Here is a 24,770-nt window from a genome sequence, read left to right as displayed (position 1 = left end):
CGGACCCCCATCTGCAACTTCCAATATTTACAAGCGACTTTACTTTACAGGAAAAACAAGCCCAAAGTCACTTATAATAAGCAGACATGGCAACACTGGTAGCCAGACCTCCGTCAGCAAGCAACAGCATCAACAGCGAGAACAGCCAATGAGAAGAGAGCTGAGGACGTCACCAGAGCCCGCCTACTGGATCCGGTCATTTACGCGTGCATGCACCACGCACGCGCGCGCACGCGCGCACACACACACACACACACACACACACACACACACACACACACACTTACCGTATCCTTTATAAATATTTTTACACTTTATTAAGACAAAATCATATTATATTTACAATAGGCCTACATATATGACACACAAAGACACTTCAAAACAACATGGATAATAGTCAAGACAGACAGAAAGAAAGAAAGACTGACTGATCCCACGAGGGAATTAGGGTGTCATAACAAATAGCAGGACAGCAGTTGCCATGAAACAGGAGAAATGCAGCAGAGATATTTAGAGTAGAGAGATACAGCTGAGATTCAAGGGTAAAATAAATACGAATAAACAAGTAATAATGTGAAAAGTATTTTTGATTGATTGAATACTTTATTAGACAGAAATGCAAACAGCACGGGGTACAGTCATACATATGAGCTAAAAGGACAACACACAAAAAAGTCCTGGGGACTTGTTTCCATTGTGGTCCTATGTATTCAATTCATCAACATAGCATACAAAATAACACCAAAATACAATATTATCAACAAATACAAAACACTATGTACAGAGTAGAAAAAGGGGGGGGGGTGTAGGCAGTGAATGCCATCACATCACCTTTCTATGGGAGAGGTGAGTTTACCTGCCCTTTGGCCTCCTGAAAAATGGATTTTCAGGCCTGTTTCTAAGGAAGCCAGTGAAACCATAGGGATGGTGTCAGGGCATTCCACACTTTGGTGGCAGTGCATTATTACTATAATAATTATTATTATTATTATTTTTAGCAACACACAATATAATTTAAGTTAGTTTTATTTCTATTCCAGTTTACTTTTTTATTTCTGTTAGCTTAAGTGTTTTTCCACATTGTTTGTCTTTACTTCAGTTTTAGTTAACTCTAATAACCTTGTGTGGCAGTAACTCTTTGATTCATTTTCATGCTACCTCAGAAATCTAAACCCTTATTATACATTACTCATGGGATCAACTCAGTTCATACAATCTGAAAAAGATGAACACTCTGTTAGTCTATATGGTTTAAACAGTCTCCATTATTAAAATCAAAAGTGAATGTATTGAGTGTCTGTGTGTACGGATCCTACATACCATTACTGTTCAGTAAAACTTTAGGCCTACACTTTCCTCTTGCAAAGGACTCACAAAGCGACTGTCGGCCATGAGCGAAATCCTGACACAAATTTAATTTCAGATCACCTTTGAGAAGTTGAGGGCCCTTTATTTCACACATGGACCGTTATAAATGAACCAAACTGAGTCCTCTTCCAAGTAGACCAGCAAGTGAAGACCAAAGAAAAGGGACTATTCTTCTTGTGTTGACACTGTTGTCAGTTCACCTGAAAGAGGACAGCTCTGATGGGGCCTCACAGTTCACACTATTGTAATTCCTGTGGAGCACAGACCTGTACCTGCCTTGATTTATGGGTAAATATTTGACCTGAAACAAGAAGACGGCGGTTGGTTGCTGTACTTTGCTGTACTCCCTAATGTACATAATTAGTTCAGGCTATGCACTTCAGTTTTGTTTAATAAAATATTGGATAAAAGAAACCATTTACAAAACCTTTTTGTAATATACGTAGCCGTCATTTAGCTGATGTAGCATATCCACAGCCTAGAGGGTCAAAGGCAAGGTGAACATGTGCTTTGTGTTCACACTGCATGTTAAAGTGAACCGTACTAGGGAAAGGGGTCAAAATCCTTTTGGAGTGTTCACATATATGTGCAAAAAAAGTCTCCCAAAGCGGTCCGAGTTCGCTTTGAGGCTGAAACGGGACATAATGTCAAAACAGCCAGAGCAAATGCAATAAACTGTTTGCTCATTTTATTTAACCTCTTTGCCCATTTCAGGGCATCTGGCAGAACTTACTGTACATCAAAGGTGGTGTGATGCGTTTTATGTTAAATGGTTAAAGCTCATATTTTTTAAGTAATGACTGCTATAGTGCTTTGTTCAGTAACAAGGGTGTCTCGTCTCTACAGCTCTTTAGTAAACAAATTATTTCTTCAGGTCGGGATACCGACTGTATCCAATCTGGAGAACCCCACAAAAAAAACATTTGTCAGCCTCACCAAATTCAGAGTAAGTGCAAATGTATCTGGGAATGGTATTTCTGTTGGCTAGTCATAGAATGCATTTTAGAATGAAAAATATTTCAGCAATATTTCTGAAATGTTTTCCCTTAACATTACTATGTGTATATACATTCCAATGACCCTTTTCCAAGAAGTTGTTAGAAGTAGCACACAATCACACTGAAGTTTTTGTAAAAATAACCAATTTTATGTTCCCATAGTACTAAGACAGCTTTACAAACAGGATGATATGCACATAGACTTCCTTTGTTCAAAGATTCTTATCCAAATTCAGAACGGTCAGATTTGGATGCAAATCGAAGCTCCACCTTTCCTCGGGAGTAAGAAAAAAAAAAAAGCAAACCAAACTATGGACAGCAAAGGAAGCAGCATTATCTCTCTACCCTTGACCATCACATTCATCTTGCAGTGTACATAGGCCACACAGCTCCCTGTTTTCCTGAAACTAGAGTATTTTTGTTAAAGTAACCTCATGAGCTTTGAACATGTTATATTACATATAAACAAAAAGAAGAGGTAATGGATTGGGGGGGCGGGGGGGGGGGTTGATACAAGGAAATTAAGGGAATTAAAATAACCAATCTTTAATTTGTTAAACTTCATGCATGTCTAAACAAAGAAAAGTGTGACCAAACATAAAGCTCAAATTACCAAGAAAACAAAACAAAACAATAAAGTATTACTCAAACATCTGTATAAAATGCTTCTGTATGCAAAAAAGGGATCCGCGTTGGGGTATGGGGGTATGGGGGGGGGGTGTCACAATTCTCATTTACATATTGGCATTGATTTGGTCGACATACAACCGAGTGCTGAGGATCCTTCCACCCTCTCCTCTCAATCAAACGCACGCATTTTTCACACGCACACACACACACGCTTGAAAAACACTATAGCCAAAGAAGAGCTTCCAGCTTCAAACTTGACTTTTTTTTCCTTCAGGATTGTACATGTGGTTGTTGTTTGTTGTTTTTTGCTTAATCACACATTTCCTCCGGGATCTCGTGAGGGTTGAGAATGCCAGGAACAGACATCTGGATCTTGTGTTTCTCTTCCTGGGCTTGGCGTAAAGATGCCTCTCTCTCCTCCAGGAACAGGTCCGTGGTGTCCTCGCCAGCAAACTCCTGCAGGACCGCACAAGAAAAAAAGGTACCATACATGAAGGGACAGTTCATCCACAGAGAACAGCAGGGGTCAACGACCCCCAACGCTCTAATGTTTTGTGCATTGAGTGTCAGTGGTGGAAAAATACTCACATTTTTTACTTAAGTAGCAATACCACAATATAAAAATACTCTGTTACAAGTAAAAGGCCTGTGTTCAAAATGTTACTTAAGTAAAAGTACAAAAGTATTGGCATCAAAATATACTTAAAGTACTAAAAGTAAAAGTACTAAAATGTTTGAAAATAGCCTATGTATAAAATAGGGCTGAAGAGGATAATGTATGTTTTATAATATAATAATTGATCATTGCAAAGTAAACTAAAGTTTTCACATAATTGTAGTGGAGTAAAAGTACAATATTTGCCTCTGAGGTGTAGTGGAGTAGAAGTAAAAGTATTGAAAATTGTAAATACTCCAGTAAAGTAAAAAATACCAAAAAATTGTACTTAAGTACAGTACTTGAGTAAATGTACTTAGTTACTTTACACCACTGTTTAGTGTACATAATTCCCTTGGATTGTGGCTATGTGTTTTAGGGATTTAGTGCTTTGGGATCAGTCTCATAGTCCATAAAAAAAGTTAATGACTGAAAATCAATCAATCAATGTGTACGTATACGTGCATACACTACACACTATGGTGAATATGATGTTTCAGAAACTAATATACGTTCTATTCAGTGTATCTTTTCTAAAGCACAAATCATTTGACCGTTATGTGGCTGATCTGACCTTGATCTGCACCAGGAAGTCCCTCAGGTGTTCCTTGAAGGCAGGGATGTCTTGGTTCAAACTAAACAGGCCCGTTACAAACACCTTCACCTGGGCACTAGAAGTGGGGGGAAAAACAGCAGAAGTAGGTGAGAGTTCAGAATGGAAATAGGACCTGCCGGTAGGTGTGCTGGTTCAACATTTTAATTTCCAGTTTCCCTATACACCTCAAGCTTCTCTTGAGCACCTAGCTTCCTTACACAGATGTACCATCCTTTTGCAAGGACATATATGAGAACAAGCTAGGAATATTCACTAAATACTGTATAATGATTTAACCAAACAGGTAGTCATCTTTAAGTCATTATGGATTTCTGTCCCAAATCACATATACAGTATAAGTTATCAGGGCATTGATGACAAAAAAACAGGCAAGAACACTTACTCTTGTAGATGTGGGAAGGCCGTCTTGAGAAGGTTAGCCACGTATTCTTGAACGTAAACCTGGTTGCTGTTGCTGGTGGCACTAAGGGACGTATTAATCTTGCCCTCCTCTACCAGGTTGAACATGTAGGCCAGGATGGAAGCATGCATGGTCAGACCTGTCAACACAAAGGGAAGGAGTTTAGCTCATCAGCAAGACTGGGTTCCTAAACATTTTACAGAATAAATATCTAGATATTATCATAAAATACATTTTCAGTGATCTACTTTGTATAAATAAAATCCAGGAATCTGTATTTGTCTCTCAATCAGGTTTGAGGATTGGTTTGAAACACTTGTTCCACACAGAGAACTCTCCCAAGTTGGTGTCATAGATCAGTGTTTCCCAACCTTTTTGGTGCCAAGGCACACCTGGCATAGCCAAAAGATCCCAGGGCACACCTAGATATATGGTGTGCATATACAGTGTGTGTGTATGTGTAATTCGTATGGCACGGTTGTGTGTCCATGGTTAATGCATAGCTACAGATGGCACAGGGAAGCCAGGCTATTATGACCGGTCTTGTTTCTTTTCAAATCGTTGATTTCAACAAATAGTTTTTCATTATGATAATTCCAGCTCTCATACATTTAAGTAAAACAGACTAATTTGTTACTAGCCAACCACCTCCTGTATGCACTAGGTGGCATCATCAGTGATGTCACCGGGTTAGACCAAATATATATAAGGAGAGAACATTTTTTTCAAACAGAGCTCACTTTGAGCAACAATGTCTGTATTTCAATGTAGGATACTACCTTCCCCCGATCCCTATTCCAAGGGTTTCAGCCCGACAGCCCTTATGTACAGCGGGGCGAACAGATACAGCATCATGTACGACTATCTGTCATCTGCCGACTCCTACCGGCTCTCTACCGTCTACCATGACACCTTTGATAGTGACCAAGACCTGGATTATGCAGCCGAGCATCAACCTGACACTGATGACAATACATTCTACCATGACACCTCTGATAGCGATAAAAGCCTGGATTATACAGCTCAGCATCAACCCAACACTGACCACAAGACATTCTACCATGACACCTTTGATAGCGATAAAAACCTGGATTATGCAGCTCAGCATCTACCTGACACTGTCAGGACATTCACCCTACTCTCTGCCACCTACCATGACAGCATTGACAGTGACGAGGGCCTTGATTACGCAGCGCAGCATCAACCAGAAACTGATGACAGTACGTTCCTCATACTCCCTCCCATCTACCATGACAGGTTTTATAGTAATAATGAAGACGTAGATTATACTGTTCAGCATAAACCAGACACCCCACTTGGAAAACAGATTGAAGACCCAAGACCTGCCATCTCCCCCGTCAGGTGTGAACTTCCAAGTCCACATCCCGACGAGGCAGTTGCTGCAGCTGAGGAACCTGCAGCCTCGCCAACAGTTAGTGCGTGGAAGATGTGGATAGTGAAGAAAAACGAAGTAGATGGCTTGAAAATGAAAGAGAAAGTAGAGGAGGAGCGCCTGCTGAAGGAGAAAAAAGAGCAGGAGGAGAGAGCACAGGAGCAGAAGAGAGTGGAAGAGAGGTTCCAAGCGTGGCTTAAGATGAAGGAGGCGCAGGAGAGAGCTGAGGAACCTGCGGCCTCGCCAACGCTTGCATGGAAGACGTGGCTAGTGAAGAAAAATGAAGATGGTGGCTTGAAAGTGAAAAAGAAAGTAGAGGAGGAGCACCTGCTGAAGGAGAAAAAAGAGCAAGAGGAGAAAGAGCAGGAGCAAAAGAAGACAGTAGTGGAAGAGGGCTTTCAAGCATGGCTTAAGATGAAGGCGAAGCAAGAGAGGAAAGTGAAACAACTAAAGCAGAACAAAGAGGTAGAGGAGATGCAGCGGAAGCAAGTGAATCAGAGGCAAACGGAACGCCATAATTTACAATACAAAGAATGGCTCTGCATGAAGAACCAGGAAAAGAATGAGAGAGAAGAGAAGGAACAGGAGGAAGCTGCCAGGAAAGAGGATCAGGAACACGAACGACGAAAGAAGGCAGAAGACAAGTATAAGGTATGGCTAGAAAAGGCCAATGAAAAAAGGAGAGCTAGTCTTTATTATAACGGCTACCCAACATCGCCAAGCTTCTACAACCCGATTCCATGGAAGCCATGGAAGAGAACACCCAAGAATCCACCCCAGCAGAAACCACATGGTCAATCGAGTTGTCGGCAAAGTCCCGGCACCGCTTATAGATCGAGAGAGAGTGTGAGTATAGAGAAGCAGTTGAAGAAGATAAGGCTCCTGCTGATGGATGGGTCCACTTAAGCCTTGCTTTTTGGCTCAAGGGCTCTTTGACTTACAGGGAACACATTTTTGTTCACATTTACAAACGTGATATTTGTTTTGCTTTGTGAGACTGACTGACATGTACACACACAGTTGAGTGCCGAACCTTGCAGTGACACACACACTGAACATTGGCTATACAGTGGTGTATATCAAAAACCGTCAGCATGCACTGCTTCGGTTGAATTGACATAAATTACAATCTATTGCACATTTCCCCCCAAAGTCAACGGTTACTCAAGGTTCTAGTATTTATTTGACAAGCCTTGCGTAGCAGTTTTCAGATTGATGTTATGTAGTCGGTGTGTAGTTGCGTGCACACCGTTATTAGGAACAGAAGTTTTAAATGCTTTAATTCATGTGTAGCATGGTTCCATTTGTGGGTTGTTTTGAATAAAACACCTTTTTTATATCCGAACAATCCAGGCTTCCTTACATTTGCCTCAAAGTTTTAAATATATATATTATTCCTTAAAGATGTCCAACTCCATCAGCAGCACAGCTTGAAGATAAGCTTCAGGTTGTATAGATATATAGCTTAAAACAAAACTACTGATAGAAGATTCAACCCACTGATCAGAGCACTGCACCCCCCTACCCTAATGGGTGCAATGCTCTTATCAGCTCTTATAACTGAATGTTATGCCCCTACTCTTTCTCCACTGTCACTAAACAAAGGCTAACCTCCCCCTAAACATGTTTTTTTTTTTAAACAAAACATTTGGGGACGAGTTCCTTGGCCCCAAATTATATACATTATATTCAGCAGAGAGCTCCAGGCTTCCCTTTCCTGAGCAACATTAGCCACTTCCTCCAGGGGAATCCCAAGGCGTTCTGAGGCCAGTGTTGAGGTGTAATTCCCCCCCCCCATCTGGTCCTTGGTCTGCCACAGGGTTCTCCTCCAGTGGGACTTGCAGCGAGGACCTCCCTAGGAAGACGCTCGGGAAGCATCCGCACAAGATGCCCCGAACCGCCTAAGCTGGAGTCTCTCGCGGGTGAACTGAACTTCTCACCCGTTTTCATATTGGATTCAAATAGTCAGAAGCGTACCTGCAGTGTGTGAGGTGTCAGTGACCACTGAGAATATGTGTTGCAGGATGTCACAGAAGTACGTCTGGTAGAAGCTCTGTGCAGCCGCCTCTTCCTGAGCCACACTCTGCAGGAGAGTGTACAGGATCTGCAGACCTACATTACATCAAAACATCACATCATTGGTGGGTTGTTGACCCTCGTTTTTAATTAACCCCTTTTTTAATTGACAATTCTTTCTACTGCAGCCATTATTCTTTATTAATCATCTATCGTTATGACTAGGACTTGTTTATTAATTTGGCAGCAGAGTTGGGGGATGGGGGAGTGGTGCCGTCAGGATCTAAGCAATTATAATTATTTTGTTTTCAAAATCTGTCAAAGGTCAAGGTTGCACGGTCAAAGTGTCCCCCTAAGTTTATACATAGAATGCATGTACATGTACAGTAGAAGCCTCCTGGGTGTAGCATCCCTGAGTGCAATTTCCCGTTATTATTAGATATAAAAAAAGACAAGACTGTATCACAATCTGACTATACGCTGCATTTTCCAGGTGGTAGAACAGCCAGTGTTCATTTTGACAGCAAATTCTGATTTAGTCTTAGTCTTTTGAATAACACACCATTTAGTTTTAGTCCTATTTTAGTCATCTGAAATTGTTTAGTCTTAGTCGTCTAAATATCAAAATCTTAGTCTTTTAGTCTTAGTCAACAAAATTAACACTGAGAACAGCAGAGAACGGTGTTCATTTCGCACCTGTGTCGGCCACGTTCCTCATGGTGTGTTTGAAGGCCCAAATAATGGAGTCCAACACCAATTTGAACTGGGCTGGAGGAATCGAGAGGAAGGCTGGGAAACACTGCGAGTTGACCGCCTGAAGGAGGTAGAAGAAGTGTGTCCTGTGTTCAGGGTATTCCTCAAAGTCCTGATGGGGTCAGAGAAAGGAGTCATTAGAGGTTATACCTGCTATAAGCGATAGGGTCTCCAGGTTAACAGACACATGTATGCATCAGAATTGTTTTAACCACCACGAAAGGCACAGGAATCTGTCATGTTGATATTTGTGCAGACATGTAGCCCATCCAATTAAACACATCCAATAGACAGGGATAGAAAAGACGTCAAGATTAAAAGGGCTATGTATTCTACATTTTTTATACCATTAAATCTTTGTTTCAGTATATTTAAATGCTTAATAATTAGCTCATGTCTTTTATAGTCTATAAAAAAAAAAAAAAAATTCTATACTGATAGATTGTCATTTTTTGTACAAAAAAACCCATCAGCTTTGACTTGAAATCTTCAGTTATTCATATACATTTTAAAAAGGGACGCTACCTTGTTGATCATATTCAACGTGCATTCGAAGATGGCGTCAAAGATCTTGGGGATTTCACCAGTGATGTGAGCCCCCAGCTTGTTGACGATGGTCGCTATAGTGCTGAGAACCTCAGGTTCCCTGGCAGCAGGGACGTTCCTCTGGTAGTCGATAAGCACTGCCTCCAGGAGCGGGGGCACAAAGTTCTCACCCACCTATACAACCACACAGAAAGCGGTGTGACAAATAACATACATTTTTGTTAGCCCAGTTTGCTTAGGCACATTACTGGAACCCAGCCCATAAACTTTAACACAAATATTCCTCCCGTTTCCGATGCCCTGTCTCTCTCCACTATATCAGATTAAACACTTGCTTTATGTAGGCTGGCGGTTATCTTTCAGTGCCCCTAGATAGCGAGCTCTCTACAATGCATTGAGAAGTGTTAGGTCACACTTTCAGATCCTCACTCACTCACGATAGATCGATAGGGGTTAAAGATCGGTCAAGCTGCCCTTTAATTTTTTGAAATAATACCAAATAAAAGTAAGAATTCACTTCCCATGGAACATAAGACAACATAGCATTTAGTGGACATATTAGTGATGAAAAAAGGGTTACGCTCACCATCTGGGGATCATTGGAGCGACTGACCCAACCCGAGATCAACTTTAATGTTTCTCTCTTAACCGTCCTCATACTCCTGATCAAAGGCTGCTTGGTCACCATCTCACCTATTGGGATACCAGAGTGAAGTTAGCTTCAGAAAGCAGAGGCATGTAACTATAACACACACACACACACACACACACACACACACACACACACACACACACACACACAGGGTTGTAGCTTACCATTGGTTTGAATGGCTGAGGATATGTTTTCACTCAGACACTTATAGACGTTCAGCATGTCCAGGTAGATACGTCCCAGCTGCACAACAAACGGGTGTCCCACGGCCTTGCAGGCCCTGACGTTGGTCTTCAGAATACTGCCCAGTTGACGAACCGTTTCTGCATCCTTCAGGATGTCCACATTCTGCAGAAGGGGTCCACATGAGTGGTTAAACCAGAAAACCGTCAAAAAGTCTATGAGACTCGGCTACGTCTTATAAAGTGATCGGCGGGCGGATCTAGTGATGTGCAAGATTTTTTTAGCATGGGTCATGGGAGCTTGTCCTTACCTTGGTGGCCTGTTGGATGATACTGTCCCACACCTGGTTGGGCAGCAGCATGTACTTCTCTATTAAGTGCTCCTGGACTGCCTGGTCTGTCTGAGCCCCTATCATGTAGCCCACTGCCTCGTAGAACGTATGGACCTGAAGTCAGAGAGGACAAACAAGGATTAGAACTGAGGAACAGATGCCATTTGTTTTTTATGAAAGCCTGAAGGGGAATTTTCGATTAACTTTAAGTATTCGCAATCTATTCTTAATTTTTTTTTAACTAATCCTGCTTTGTTGTACTGAATGTGCATACCTATATACAGCAACTATATACATGCATATTTTTCCAACAAGCTAGAGGTGACTAAATTAGCGCGTTGGTGTAATTAGGAAGAAGTACCTGCTGTGGCTGAAGGTCACAGATGATGGTGTTGATGTTATTGAGGATCTCATCGATGAAGGGCATCACCTCTCCCACCTGAACTTGGACAAAGTGACGACGACACTTCTGGGCGATCTTGATGAAGGTGTCACATGCCATGTCCTGCACGCCATCATGGGTCTCTGAAATCAGCACGAGACAGCAATTTACTACTGAGAACCTTTATAAAGTGTTGTTTTTATGTTTTGTTTTTTTACTTAAATCCTAGCAATCTACAGGTCATTAAATCGGAATTGCACTGGTAACACCTATAATCTCATTTTCTTTCTCTTAGCGTACCACACTGCCATCGTACCACAGTGCCATGTTCCGTACTCTACCTCAATTGATACCCAGTAAATGATGAGCAGGATCTTTAGCATTCCGCCCCAGTGTTTCTCCAGCACAAAGCTGCTCAGTGGGGCCACACAGTTTTTATCCAAAAAGAATGACCCTCAATTACCAAATGAGTACATGACCCAATCTAACCTTAATAAACATGCATGTTTTTCCCCACACTCGTAACACAAAGGCGTAAGAGCCAGTCTACTCACAGTGACACTGTTTGAGGTGGACATGCCATTAAGATTAACATATATATCAAAATCTTCCTCTCCAGTTTCTTACCGTGCATGAACTCAAACAGCTTGTTGACGACAGTCTTGAGGAACTTCCAGTGGGCACGCAGGAAACGGGGGTATTGGCCCACAATGTACATGATGTTGGATGCTATGATGGCCTTGTTGTCTTTGCCTCTCTTTTGCTCACATAGCCCTAGTAGATCCTTCATTGTTAGGACAGGAAGGCAAGGGGGGACAAGGAGTCAGTTAATACAGTCTGACTGGATGTTTCAGCAAGTTAAATGTAAGACTTTTCATACCATTTTAACTTATTCAGTGCCATTGACGTGTTTTACGTGTTTTTACCCAAAGGCTCAGAGTGCCAAACACGTTTGATGTGTTTTGGTGTTTTTCCACCAGATGGCGCTGTTTGCAAACCCGCGATCACCATCTGAGTCCTTCAGAGGCACAGAAGCAGCAAAACCACGTGATCACAAAAAAAACAGCACATACACTTCTGTTGTTGTGGGGGAAAACCACCCCTCATTCAACTGCCCATATCTATGGAATGGACCATCGTGGGTGCAAGTACACACTCCGAGTGTACGAGAACTCTTTTACAGCGATCGGCGGGTCGATCGTTGTGAAGAATAATACTTCTATTTTTCAAAGGTGAGTGAAAACACTAAAAGAATCGCTGGCACTGGTGGCTATAGACATTAGACAATGTTTTTTTCTGGCACTGAATGAGTTAACATCCATGTCACCAATGACAAAAAAGAAGAATGGAAAATGAGAGAGAATACAAGTGTGTGAGACCTGGTAAATTTCAAACTAAGGATTCGGTATAGGGATGTCAATGATCTTTCCCAGGGACATATCTTGAAATCTCTTACAGTTTCTGTAGGTACAAGAAGTGAATGTGTGCCAGCAGCCCGGCACAGCTCACCTTGATGACGGTGACCAGGAAGCGCTTCTCGTCCTCCTCGTGCATGGCCCCGCTGATGGAGCCGATGGCCCAGCAGAGCGTGTTGAGGTTCCTCCACGACCACTCAGTACCGTTCACCTGGTTGTGGAGCTTCTCTGTCATGATGCGCTCTGTATCCGCATAGTCCAAGTGGGTGAGGTACACTACAGTCAGAGAGAGAGAGAGATACATTCTTTATTATGGAAAACATGTGGTTGCCTGCTTTATAATTTGTACTGATGTAAGGAACGATTCATCTTAACACTATACACAGACACAGTATAAGGGAGATGATGGGATTGAGAAAATTCTCAATTCTACCGAGTCAATGAATGCAGTAAAGCAGGGGTCTTCAACAGGGGGTCCGGGACCCCTTGGGGGTCCTCAGAGGTACTATAGGGGGTCCGCCAAATCTTTGTTACATTAACTACTTGAACCCTAGCATCCATATTCTGAGGGGAACATTAGCCGAAACTAGCAGATCTACAAGCTCGGCTATTTTCGGCAAAGAGGTTTGGTGTAGGGGGAAAAGGAGCAAATCAAACTAAGTAGCCTATTGAAGGTTTAAGTGGTTTAAGTGTCTGAAATGAACAAAAAACATCAATTTACAAAACACTGATGATAGTCAATGAAGCTATGAAATCTATGAAAAAGTTTAATCTGCAACACAATTTTATACAATATGTAGTGGGGGTCCCTGCTTCATCTCTCTCTCAGCTAAGGGGTCTTTGGCCTGAAAAACGTTGAAGACCCCTGAGGTAAGGCATCAGCATGACACAGCTTTAGAAGAGTATGTAAAACCAACACTTACCGAGAGTTTCTCTCATGTTCTTGTAGAGGTTGATGGAGTCTGTGTCCTTCATGAACTCTCGGACCACCTCCCCCTGGTCGTTCTCCACCACCAGCACCTCCTCTGGCTTGGCCATACGGCTCACCATCAGCAAACGCACCTGCAGGGTGAACTATCCCTTTAAGTCTCAAATGTGTCAATAAATGCTGAACTGTTATATAGTAAAAGCTTTTGATTTGTAAATTAACCTTTCAATCATTTCAAATAATCCGTTGCAGCCCAGATTTGTACAGTACCTTTAAAACATGTAAATTGCAAAGTTACGAATTGACTGTGCACATACACACACACATCCACAGAGCCCCCCCCTACCTTGGAAAGCACAGGTAGGTAGAGGTGTCTGCGAGGCGGTACATCAAAGTGCTGGTTGCCAGACAGCAGGGGTGACGTCGAGGTGGAGAAGGGACTCTCTCTGTAGAGCTCTGCTGCCAGGTGGTTCCAGTACTCCAGACAGATCTTAAAGATCTCTGTCTCCTCCACCTCGGACACCAGCAGCATGTAATGAAGGGCCTGCAGAAGCAAAGACACTTACATTGTCAGGTTTCAATGGGAAATATATATATATATTAGTAAAAAAATCATTCCAGGTGAAGTCACCCAAAGACACTTCCACCCACATTGGGTGCACTTGCTCATTTAAGGAGTACCAGGTACCCTCCAAATTACGACAGCTTAAAAGTGGCAGTATGTAACTTTTCTATTATGAATAACATTTTATTTTGTCCAATTCGGTATGGTAGAGTACGTTAATACAATATAACTTATACAATTGGGGTGGTTGTATTTTGTCTGACTGCTCTTCTATTGAGACATTTAGATCGTGTCAAAGGGGATGTCTCATGATCTGACACGGATTTTGATCTGATGGTCAAGATTAAATGTATCCCCTGAGCAAGCAGGCAGGCTCTATTAGCTCAATGGTAAAAATGTCAGCACTTGCACAGGAAAACAGGTTCAAATCCAGGGTTGAAGAGGAAAGTTACATTTAAGTGTGTTGCAATAATAATAGACTATATATAGAAAGAGTCAGAACATCCACACCTCTGTTTAGCTGCTTGATTCATCCTCTGCCATATGGCAGCTTGTTTTGACTGAGATGGCCGCTTCCCTGTGCTGATTCAGAACCTGTGCCACTGGGAAGGTCCGTTTTAAATATAGGGCAATCTCCGCCCAGCCCATATATGTCAAGGCATATAAGGAACCCCTTAAACAAGTGCACTCATTGACAGTCACGTGAACAAGGACAGCTGGTTCCACCAGGCCATTCATATAATCCATAAATAATTACACATATGAACCACTGCACTGCACTCACAACATTTTGTTGACTCATTGATGTGTGTTGCATGACTGAACAGAACAGCTCCAAATAAACTACTGGTGGGTAAATAATAGCAACAACAGGTACAGGTACTGCAATACACCTGGGGAATTGGCAATGACTAAATTGGGACGGTGTGGAAAAACAGGAAAAAAAGACACTAGAACCTGTTCTGGAAGATAAATACTTGGCTTTTAGATTACAGTCAGCTTTTAGATTTCTCAAGCAATCAAACTATCAGGTAACAACACAGTTCAGACATTTCACTCTGTTTAAGTTCCTGATGTCTAAGTATTGGCACTTAAGTAAATATTGAATTGATCATCTCAGGACTAGCATTGTGCTCCCTCAGAATGTGGGATTTGTTCTTGGGTCTGTGAGCAGGGGCCGTGGTTTGTTTCTTTTATTAAATGTCAGTCTGTTAAGCCCTTTGAGACTGTAACCGTGATTAACTGTGACTATAGAAATCAACTTGAGTCGAGTTACTCCCTGGGATCGTAGACAGACCAGACATTTATTTTTACATCTTAAACTCGATCTGGGAAAATGGGGAAATGGATGAAGTGGAGGATCAACTTTGTAATCCTGCACACCACTAATTGACCACAGACCTTATTTATCGTCTCCATCTTACCTCCATAAGTGTCTCTCTGAGGTTGGGTCTCCTCTCGATGAGCTGACCGTGTTCCTTGAGGAAGGTGCAGAGGAACAGACTGAGGTTCTGGATGAAGTTCTGCTCGTCGTCCTTTCCATTGGCGTAGGCCAGCCGAATGTTAGTGTTCAAAGGTAGCATCTGGCCGGTGCAAGGGACAGAAAAGTAGCCATTTCAGTGGATTATTCATAAAAGAAAAAAGGTTCACACTTCACAGTTCATTTACTTGGTTTAATAGTCCGTAAAATGCCATTTCACACATGATTTAAAGAGACCAAGTGATTAATTCCTTCCAATTGCATAATGTTTTAACAATAGCATGCCGCCACCACTAGAATTGCAGCTTTACTGATTGTTCCTGAGAGCTACTGTAGCGCTGCCTGGTAGTCAGTGGTTTGGAGCGACAAAAAGACGTTGCACGTGGTTGGTTTATACTGAGTAAACTGGCAAGGGTGTTGGGGCCATTTTATCCAGTTGTTCTCAAACGTGAAACTTCTAACATCTTAGCAGTATGTTCTGCTTTTATGTCTGTTATGTCAAGGACCCATACACTCTTAAACTTCTACCCGGATGGTTAACAATGGTACAGATATACCAGCAGAGCACAGTCTGGATACCCAATGGATAAATAGTTTAAGGTAAGCACAACAAAACAGGACTGTGCACTTCTTACATAAGATATTAGGCGTACAGGGTGGGTCTATAATAAGACAGTGTATGGTTATGCATATGTGCTGCCAATAAAATATGCGTATACGTTTGCCATGTACCTGTTTGAGCTGACACATGGTGAGGGTGAAGAGGTTGACAAACTGCTCTTCATACTGATTGACACTCACGCCGGCGATCTCTGTCAGACACTTTAACGTCACGTTGCGAAACATGGGCACATTCAAGAACTGAAATTCACACAAACACAATACATTAAAAAACAGGTTGGAGCAGTATTGGATAACAACTTTGGCATTCTTGCATTTCATTACACATCAGGATATGTACATGTTTCCCATTTTTTAAAGTCTATGTTTCTATACACACAGTAAACTGCCATCTATCCAAATCAAATGCTGTGCATTGGTCTACAAATAAACCACATATGTGGTATATAAATAGCCTAGAAGTTCAGACACGAAGATAGCAAGTCCTAGGAGATGAGGTGGAGTCAGAAAATCCTAATAGAAAACTCATTGAACATCTATACTGATATACCTTGTAGACCAGCGTGGTGATTAGTTTGGTCTCAAAGATGTAACCCAGCGGAATCCAATTTAGAAAGCGAAGGAGCGTTTCCAGAGTGGCTTGGACCAGAGGGGCATTCTGGGAGTTTTCCTAACAGAGCAAAGAATCATGATATAACATAGTGCATCTTGTAAGTGGTGTATAACAGGTAGATAATAATACAATTTATTTAAATATATGGCCACGTTATCCATGCAGAGGGCTGTTTCAGACTCAGACTTACCATGACAAACTGGCAGAGCTGGAATATTTGTGAGAACTCATTGCACATGCTGAAAAAGATTGAGGAGATGAGCAATGTTTTAGACTTTTGGTAGGTTTAGTTCAGTTTGTCATTATAACAGGCTAACAGAAGCATCGTCTTTAATTCATGCAGTGAACAACAACAAAAAAACACCCACCCACATTATACACTTGGAACAATAAAGAAACATTTTTATTTCAACAGCAACGTTTCTGTACAAGACCTTCTTTGATACATGAAAATCTTGTACTGAGACTTTGCAAATGACCAACACACCTGTCACCAAATCTCAGCCAGGTGTGCAAAAGCTTTTTGATCACATTTAATTCATGCAGGAAGTATCCATAATGCCTGATCACCAAGATCACGAAAAAAAAATAAACAAAAAAGGGCTGAGGAAAAAAGAAAGGTTCTCTGTAATAAACAATTTAACACATTGATTGCCTGAGTTATTTCAGATTTTTTGCAGTTTATTGCCAGAGATTTTTCATTGAAAAAAAGAAAAGTACTCAGGAGCTGAGATTTTAAAGTTTTAAGTTAACAAGGAAGTGGATAGGAGTCTAGATCTTCGACTAATCATATCTCCTTGGTCTTTGGGTCAAATTAAAAAAAAATATTTTTTTTTTTTTTTGGAAAAAAATGTTTTTCCTTAAAAACGAGTTAACTCGATCTAGGCAATCAAGTGATGGATTTTAAAAACGAGTAAAAACGAGTTAACTCGTTCTAGGCAGTCAATGTGTTAAGCACTTATGCCTGGCATCCCTGAACCAGAAATGGTGAAAATAGCAGATCTACAAGCTCACAACGGATCACATTTTGACTATCTGCTATTTTAGCAATTAGGCTCATGACAAAGTAGGGCTTAAGTCAGGGGTCTTCACCATCAGGCCAAGGACCCCTAGCTGAGAGAGAGATGAAGCAGGGACCCCCTCTATATTGTATAAAATGGTGTGGCTGCTCTTTTTTCCCTCTACACTTATACCTTCGAGTCTTTGCCAAAAATAGCAGATCTACAAGCTCACAACGCCTCGCAGGGCAAGGCGTTGTGAGCTTGTAGATCGGCTATTTTTGGCTTAAGTTCTCGTCAGAAAAGGGATGCTAGGGTTCAAGTGGTTAATGTAAAAAAAAAATCATATCACATAAAGATTTGGCGGACCCCCTGTAGTAACTCTGAGGAACCCCTAGGGGTCCCGGACCCCTGTTGAAGACCCCTGGCTTAAGTGGTTAAGTGAAAGACCAGGCAGAAAGTACTGTGTACTGTAGTACACTATCCTGAATCCGTTACCTGTCTTTGAGATGCTTGGCCTTGACCTGGGTCATTTGGCCGCTGGAGAAGTCAAAGACCTCCTCACTGAGCAGTTTGAGAATGATCATGTTGTTCTGACAGAGGCTCTCACTGGTGCGACTGGCTCCTACGATGTCACTGATGAAGGTAGGCCAATGCTTAGGCCACTCCTGCTTCAAGATCTAGAACCACAGAGTGTGAGAAGACGTTGAACATTGTCATTCGGAATGACTAGTTATGTCAAGTCTAGGCCTGTCCCCGACTAAGGATCTCTAAAGTCGACTCTGATTGACCAAATGTTGCCTATTGTCGACTAATAGTCTAATAGTTTTTTATACTTTTCTTTTTTTGCATGATTCGACTGCGATTGGCAGTCGAATCAGTCTGATTCGACTGCCAATCTCTCAGTCGAATCATGCAAAAAAGATGCAATAGAGGAACATTCCATTTGGGCTGTAGGGGTGCTTAATGTCTGATTTAACATATACTTGCTTGGTTTCTCCCAATAAATCATGGTGTAATACATGATGTATATCCTCAGTCGAATAATGCAAGGGGGGACTTTTTGGCTAAGAGATTCAGCCGACTCAGACTGCCTCGATCGATTAGTCGACTATTCGAGGTCAAGCCTAGTCAAGTCCATGGGTGAATGATTGAACAACAGAATATTAAACCATTTGTTTAGTAATTGAATAATCTGTATAGTATCCATTGTGCCATTAGAACAATACCCAAAGTAAATTGTTTATATTTGTTCCTTATTCTACAAAGGAAAAGTAAAAGAAATGTCCTGCTAGGTAAAAAAAAAATCAATTTGTCCGCTTGGGTTTAGATAGTAGTATGTTATTAGTATTTACAATCAATTTGTACTTCATTATCTTATGTTATTGTAATTTTAGAGTACTAAATAGTTGAATAGATTAATCTAAGAACTAAGAACGAAAAACATTTGACATCTGAAAAGTATTGTTGGTTACAGCCCTAGTCATGTCTATTCATTGTCAGCAGCATGTTTTGCAGTCTATGTGTGGTTGTATGCAGTGTTCATTTTATTGACTAAGACTAAAATTTTGATATTTAGTCGACTAAGACTACGAATTTCCTTGACAGTCACTGTATGTGATGATTCAAGCACAACATTTTGCATGGTGTTGTGCAGACAGAGGGCATAGGTTTTCTAATGGTTATTTTACCTGGACAAGGATCATGTTGAGTTTGGCTATGTACACTCCCTCTTTCTGAAACACAGAAACAGAATTAATATAGCAACACATGTCACATGAAGATCATCCGAGTTGATCATCAGCTTTTCATGTGATGTTACTAACCTCTACGTTTGCAGGATCAGATGACGTTTTGATAATCAGTCCGACAACATACTTCTTGATTCCTGGAAACGCATGGAAATGTTTATATTATATTACAGCTACAGATGCACTTTCATGTTAAAGGGATAGTTCACCCCAAAAAAATCTTTTTTTCTATCGATTAGTCACCCCATGGTGAGGATATTTTTTTACTTTTGTCGCATTCCTAAGCCAATAATTTGATGACCAGCGGACCGGTAGGCAGCGGTTCTGGTAGGCGATACCGGAACTGCTGCCGGTCATCAAATTATTGGCTTAGGAATGCGAAAAAAAAAAAAACATGAATTCAAGTCTCCATTGGATGACTAATCGATTGAAAAAAAGTAATTTTTGGGGTGAACTATCCCTTAATGTAATCTCATGTGTGATCTCTAAATTCTATGTGTGAGAAAGAAGATCCAGCATATCTTTAATATGTTACACCTACCATCACACTGATTTCTTGGGAGAATCTTCCACCGAGTTTTGATGACTGTCTCCAGGATCTGCAGTGCATAGTACTGGAAGGAGGACAGGAGGATATGAGGGGCAAGATGTCAGAAATACACAAATAAAGAGCAATAGGGAATCAAGGACTAGAAGACAAAAGAAGCAGAAGCTTTTGGGACTGTCAACATGTGACTGTCATTGCTTCTGCATGCCTGAAGATGTCATATCACCCCTTTCACTTTAAAACAGGCAATAATGTCTATAATAATAATAATCTATATAAATAAATGTAAACTTTGCATCATAACTCTACAGTTAAGTCTGTGACGGCTAAGCCTGTCACAATTATTACATAATTGTCTAATCGCAATTATTTGAGATAGTCGCAATTATTTTTGCATAACCGTCATAATCGTTTCCATGTTGAAAAATGTTCACACGTTTCCAAATAAAAAAAAAACAGAAATAGCAAATCTACAACGCGTCACAAAGTGACGGCCATGAAATGTTTTATTGCAGACTGATTGTAAACCAAGTCATTAAATCAATCGGCATAATCGTGTCATGGGGGAGTGTTGTCAGTGCCATGTGCAGCTTGCTTTGATGGCGTCATACTGTTGTAAGCGGACAGAGACGTCGGCTGCCTCTGTGTATTCGGAGATTCACTCCACAAAAAAGACTCATTGCCATGTATTAATGTTTTTGTGTAAACGCAACTGCGTCTGATTTACTATTTAGCAACACTGTTCGTTCAATTATTCTCATTGTTGTTCAACATCTGAACTCTTCTGTCAACCACTCAAGGTTATTTATCCTGAACCTCATATGCCTACTATCCAGGGGGGATTAGCAGAGGCTCTCAAGGCTCTATGCAAGTGACTTTTGTGTTTTCACTCTACATTAAATGTCTTCACTGACAATAGCCAATCTACAAGCTCACAACGTGTCGCAACACAACGCGCTGTGAGCTTGTTATCTCCAGAATATGCTGCTACATGAACAGACAAATTAATAACATTAATTTGGGGCAGTGGTAACCTAAAAGGTAGTAGGATTGTGGCCGACAGGTTCCCAGTTCAATTCCATGGGCTGGCAGTAAAAACTCTGTCTGGGGGGGTGAATGACCAACATTCACCCCTCCCTCAACACTGCTTGAGCAAGGCACGGAAGCCCCAAGTGCTCCAGTTGAGCTGCTCAGTAGCCAACAGTACAAGACTGGCCCATCCCCATCTACAGTTAACACATTGAGTGCCAAAAACGGTCCGGACCGTTTTTCATAATCCAAACGAGGAGTGCCAAAAACGGTCCGGACCGTTTTTGAGAAAAAATATTATTATTATTATTTATTTTTTTCCTTCACAGCACCAGGAGATATCATTTTTCGAAGATTTAGACTCCAATCCACTTCCTGGTTAACTTATGACTTCAAAAGCATGTATCTCGGCTCCTGTGTACATTTTCTTTTTATTATGTATTTTTGACTATTTTCAACTGGCTGCAACTATGGAACGGATTACCTAATGTTTTTTTTTTAAATCCCCCGATTGTACGAGACCCCTGTGTGTGAGGACGGTGATCACTGAAAATATTTTGTGACTACTTGAAAAAGGTTAAAAAATGGTTCAAAATCCAGGCACTGTGAGTACCCTGTTTTTAAAAAAACCCTGGCACTCAATGTGTTAATGGTAAAAAAAAACAAACGTTTTTTAGAAGGCCAACTGTCTGAAAGCATTTTCAATTGCACAGGGATAACATGCCATTAGTGGTTCTTACTTTCGTTTTCATGTTCTGGGAAAACTCCAGGATGGTGTCTACCCTGGTCCAGGCATCTGGATGGTCCTTCAGGTTGGTGAGTACCTCTTGGGCCATCCGTTGCTAAGAGAGAGATCAACCACAACTGGGGTTATTATCTGTATTTTCTTGAGTAAGGGATTTTACTCTTATGTACAATACAAATTTTGAATCTATGCATGGCAAGTTGTCTAACCAACCTGCTACTTTGGCAGGTAGCTTCCTGTCCTTCACTTGAGAAAAGGAAAACAAAATATGCTATAAAACGACCGCACAGAATTAAATAATGGTACTTTTAGGGGATAGTTAGGTCCATGGTTGACTGAATATTTCCCCAGACCATAATTATGTTCTATTGGGGCTGTGCAATATTCAGTACCAAAAGAATTACACTGAAATTGTATTCAAATTTGTTTCAAATGTAATAACATATTTTACACACAATGAGCAAAGAGTGAAGGCTGTAATCGAAATTAATACTCAACTCTGCATATTTTCTGTTACATGCAACTTGTAAGTCAGCAAGGAATTCTGCACAAAACCAATACTTTGATTTAGTGATTAAAGGTATTGGTTTTGTGTCTTAACATTTCCCCTTGGTGAAAAGATTAAACCCTCTCACTGTGCAGTGATCACTGTTATTTCCCCCCATGACTTTCCTCCAAATGTCATTTTGAATTAAGAATTCAAATTAACATATGTTCGTATGGTATAATATGTGTGAAATCGTATACCATACTGCACAAGACGCATCAGGGTGACACGAGACTCTGCCAATGATGGAATGTTCTCTCACCTGGGATCCAATATCATAGTACATGGAATTGACAACATTGTCCAGCAGATTGATGTCCAGCTTCTGACTGAAGTCCAGCAGCTGTCTGGCTGTGTGATCCGCCAACATCGTCATTTCTGCTGGCATAGAGCTTTGGCGGGGGTGGGGATAATGAATGTAGTGGTTAGTTGTCCCGTCTTTCCATATCAAATAACTAAAAAGGTTTAACTTGTAGTTGCATATTCCAATGAGGACAGCACACACAGTTCTCAGGGTAATATTATACAAACGAATGACCCAACACACCCGCATAAGCTTAATTTGTAGATTATATACATAATCAATCCATTAACTTTATTGTTATAAGCAGGGCAGGAATTTCAGGGAGGCCACGAAGGCCATGGCCATCGTTACCCCTCAGTTTGGCCTTGTGCCTCTACAAAATGGCATGCCCTGAGGCCACAGTGGCCTTAATGCCCCAGCTGACAGTACCACTTTATCCTTAGTCTCTTTATCTTTCTTGTCAATATGTAGACACCAGTGTCTCTTTGTCACGCAGACACCAGTGTCTTAGTTCTTAACTCCCCTGAGTCCCCATCTTTAAACCAATCCAGTAATTTTGAATGGTGCAGGGCTGAGCATGGATCAGACTGTAAGTACCATTATTTATTTATTTATTTCACTGCAGATAGTCTAGCATATTAAATGTAATCCTTAACCCTCAATGAATTCTTTCAATAGACTACATTTTTATTTGATGGCCTTCCTGCCCTATGTGCCCTCAAAAAATGAACACCAAAGGCCAAGTGGCCTTGTCCCTAAAATGACGAAATTCCAGGCCTCTACAATTACAGGTAAGTGAGGTGAGGACTCTTATTCATGCAAGCTTTCACGTTTGCAGTTCAAGGAGCAAAAAAATGTATTAAGGGGGGCAGCATAAAAAAGGCCTGAAACTAGCAGCATGTTAAAATCTGAATCGTGTAAAATAATCTAAATAAAAATCCCATGTAGTGCATTCAGCAAAGTGCTTGAATGCAAGCATTTCACTGCGAATGAACACCTAAAGACGTGAACAGAGATGGTGACACACGGACACCAGTGGCATGGCAACCCTAAACCAATGTGAGAAACAGCTCCCCTATGTGGCAGCATGTATTTTCTACAGCAGCCAAGCCAACCCCTCCCAAATAAGCATTAACGGCCACCATGGTTCTGTCTCTGACTCTGTGATGAATGATGTAAACAAATCAAACAAAGTCCAAGAAGTACGGGGGGGGGATCTGTGCGCGTGAGTCGACAGAACAATCCCCAAGTCTATGCGTCTAGCTACTATAATAATCCCCCTGTTAGTTAATCCAGTGTTACAATAATAACACTACAGCACTTTTTAAAAAGCTAGACACACAGAAATCTGCTGTCTAATAACGAAAGGGCAACACATTGTTGATGTCTGGCTGGGAGAAAAAAAACTTACCTGGTCGTTTTCTTGGTTTTCTCGGGCGAAAAAGAAATGTCCCCCCTGTTTATTATAACTCTTCGACTGAATGGGAAAGCTGACTAAACTATCTCATGGCACACTGGCTGTGGACCCAGCGATAGCAACTTAGCTAGCTTTAATAGCTTCCCGTGGCTAACAGTATATATCGTTAAAAAAAAAAAAAAACGGTCGGAAACTTAACGATTTTGTAACGTCCTAGGAATCCTTTCACACAAATTAGCAACAGAGACCAAACGCCTTCTGTCCCAAAAATAATAATATTAAAGCCTGTCTCTCTCTCTCTTAACTAGGATGAAAGTCGATGTGCTAAGTTGCTAAGTTAGCCTAGTTAGCATACAAAAATGCACACAAGTCAATGAGGTTTCGGGCTAACGCATTAGCTTCCAAGCTAGCACACATACACCTTAGATTTCTACGGAGTCACTTATTAGTCGTATCCCGGGTCATAATAATAATAGTAATATGACGAAATAAAACACTCTGCGGGGTTTTATTTTTCTTTTTGTTTCTTGTTCTGCTTCTGCTCGGATGTTTTAAATAATGTTGGATAAAGCAGGAGTGTTTATTAAGAGTGCTTCTTCCTCCAGTCTCTTTCGCTCATGCTTTCCAACCCAGAGGAGGACCGGTTGGAACCGGTCTAGACCGGGATATTCCGTCTCTCGAGCGGTGTGAGTGCTGCTGTCGGGCCCGTGGCGCGCGCCGCGTAAAATTTTGGACCGTGTGCACGCCCTTCGAGCCGTGCGATTGGCTGGGCGGCGGGGTGCGTCATCAAAGAGGGAGGACCTCAAAATCTTCCACTGAGGCCCGGACGGCTGGCGTAGCGGCCCGGCACCTATGCTGCTGCTCCTGATGCAGCTGATGCAGCCTGA

The 24,770-nt window shown here is 41.3% G+C and overlaps 2 protein-coding genes across 2 annotated transcripts; one reads left to right on the top strand and one right to left on the bottom strand.

Moving 5' to 3' along the window:
• Positions 1-2,873: 2,873 nt before the first annotated feature.
• On the bottom strand, positions 2,874-24,541 carry xpo1a (exportin 1 a). The gene is made up of 25 exons (XM_080448297.1): positions 23,878-24,541; positions 22,425-22,554; positions 21,611-21,712; positions 19,836-19,908; positions 19,370-19,431; positions 19,235-19,279; positions 18,042-18,223; positions 16,736-16,784; positions 16,483-16,602; positions 16,044-16,172; positions 15,256-15,414; positions 13,613-13,810; positions 13,262-13,400; positions 12,433-12,614; positions 11,551-11,707; positions 10,903-11,066; positions 10,521-10,655; positions 10,192-10,375; positions 9,962-10,068; positions 9,355-9,549; positions 8,773-8,941; positions 8,038-8,172; positions 4,650-4,806; positions 4,226-4,322; positions 2,874-3,452 (listed from the first exon to the last, which is right to left on the bottom strand). The coding sequence occupies exons 2-25, from the start codon at positions 22,548-22,550 to the stop codon at positions 3,306-3,308; spliced, it is 3,213 nt and encodes a 1,070-aa protein (XP_080304423.1). The 5' UTR covers positions 22,551-22,554; positions 23,878-24,541; the 3' UTR covers positions 2,874-3,305.
• On the top strand, positions 5,189-7,965 carry LOC308106118 (uncharacterized protein; the record flags this gene model as incomplete). Its single annotated transcript, XM_080457153.1, has 2 exons — positions 5,189-6,853; positions 7,880-7,965. The coding sequence occupies exons 1-2, from the start codon at positions 5,419-5,421 to the stop codon at positions 7,963-7,965; spliced, it is 1,521 nt and encodes a 506-aa protein (XP_080313279.1). The 5' UTR covers positions 5,189-5,418.
• Positions 24,542-24,770: the final 229 nt, after the last annotated feature.

This window comes from Gymnoscopelus braueri, assembly GCF_963280865.1.
Source record: "Gymnoscopelus braueri genome assembly, chromosome: 2".
NCBI classification, from domain to species: Eukaryota; Metazoa; Chordata; class Actinopteri; order Myctophiformes; family Myctophidae; genus Gymnoscopelus; species Gymnoscopelus braueri.
Note: the sequence above shows the minus strand (reverse complement) of the source record. Positions and strands in the feature narration are given on the sequence as shown.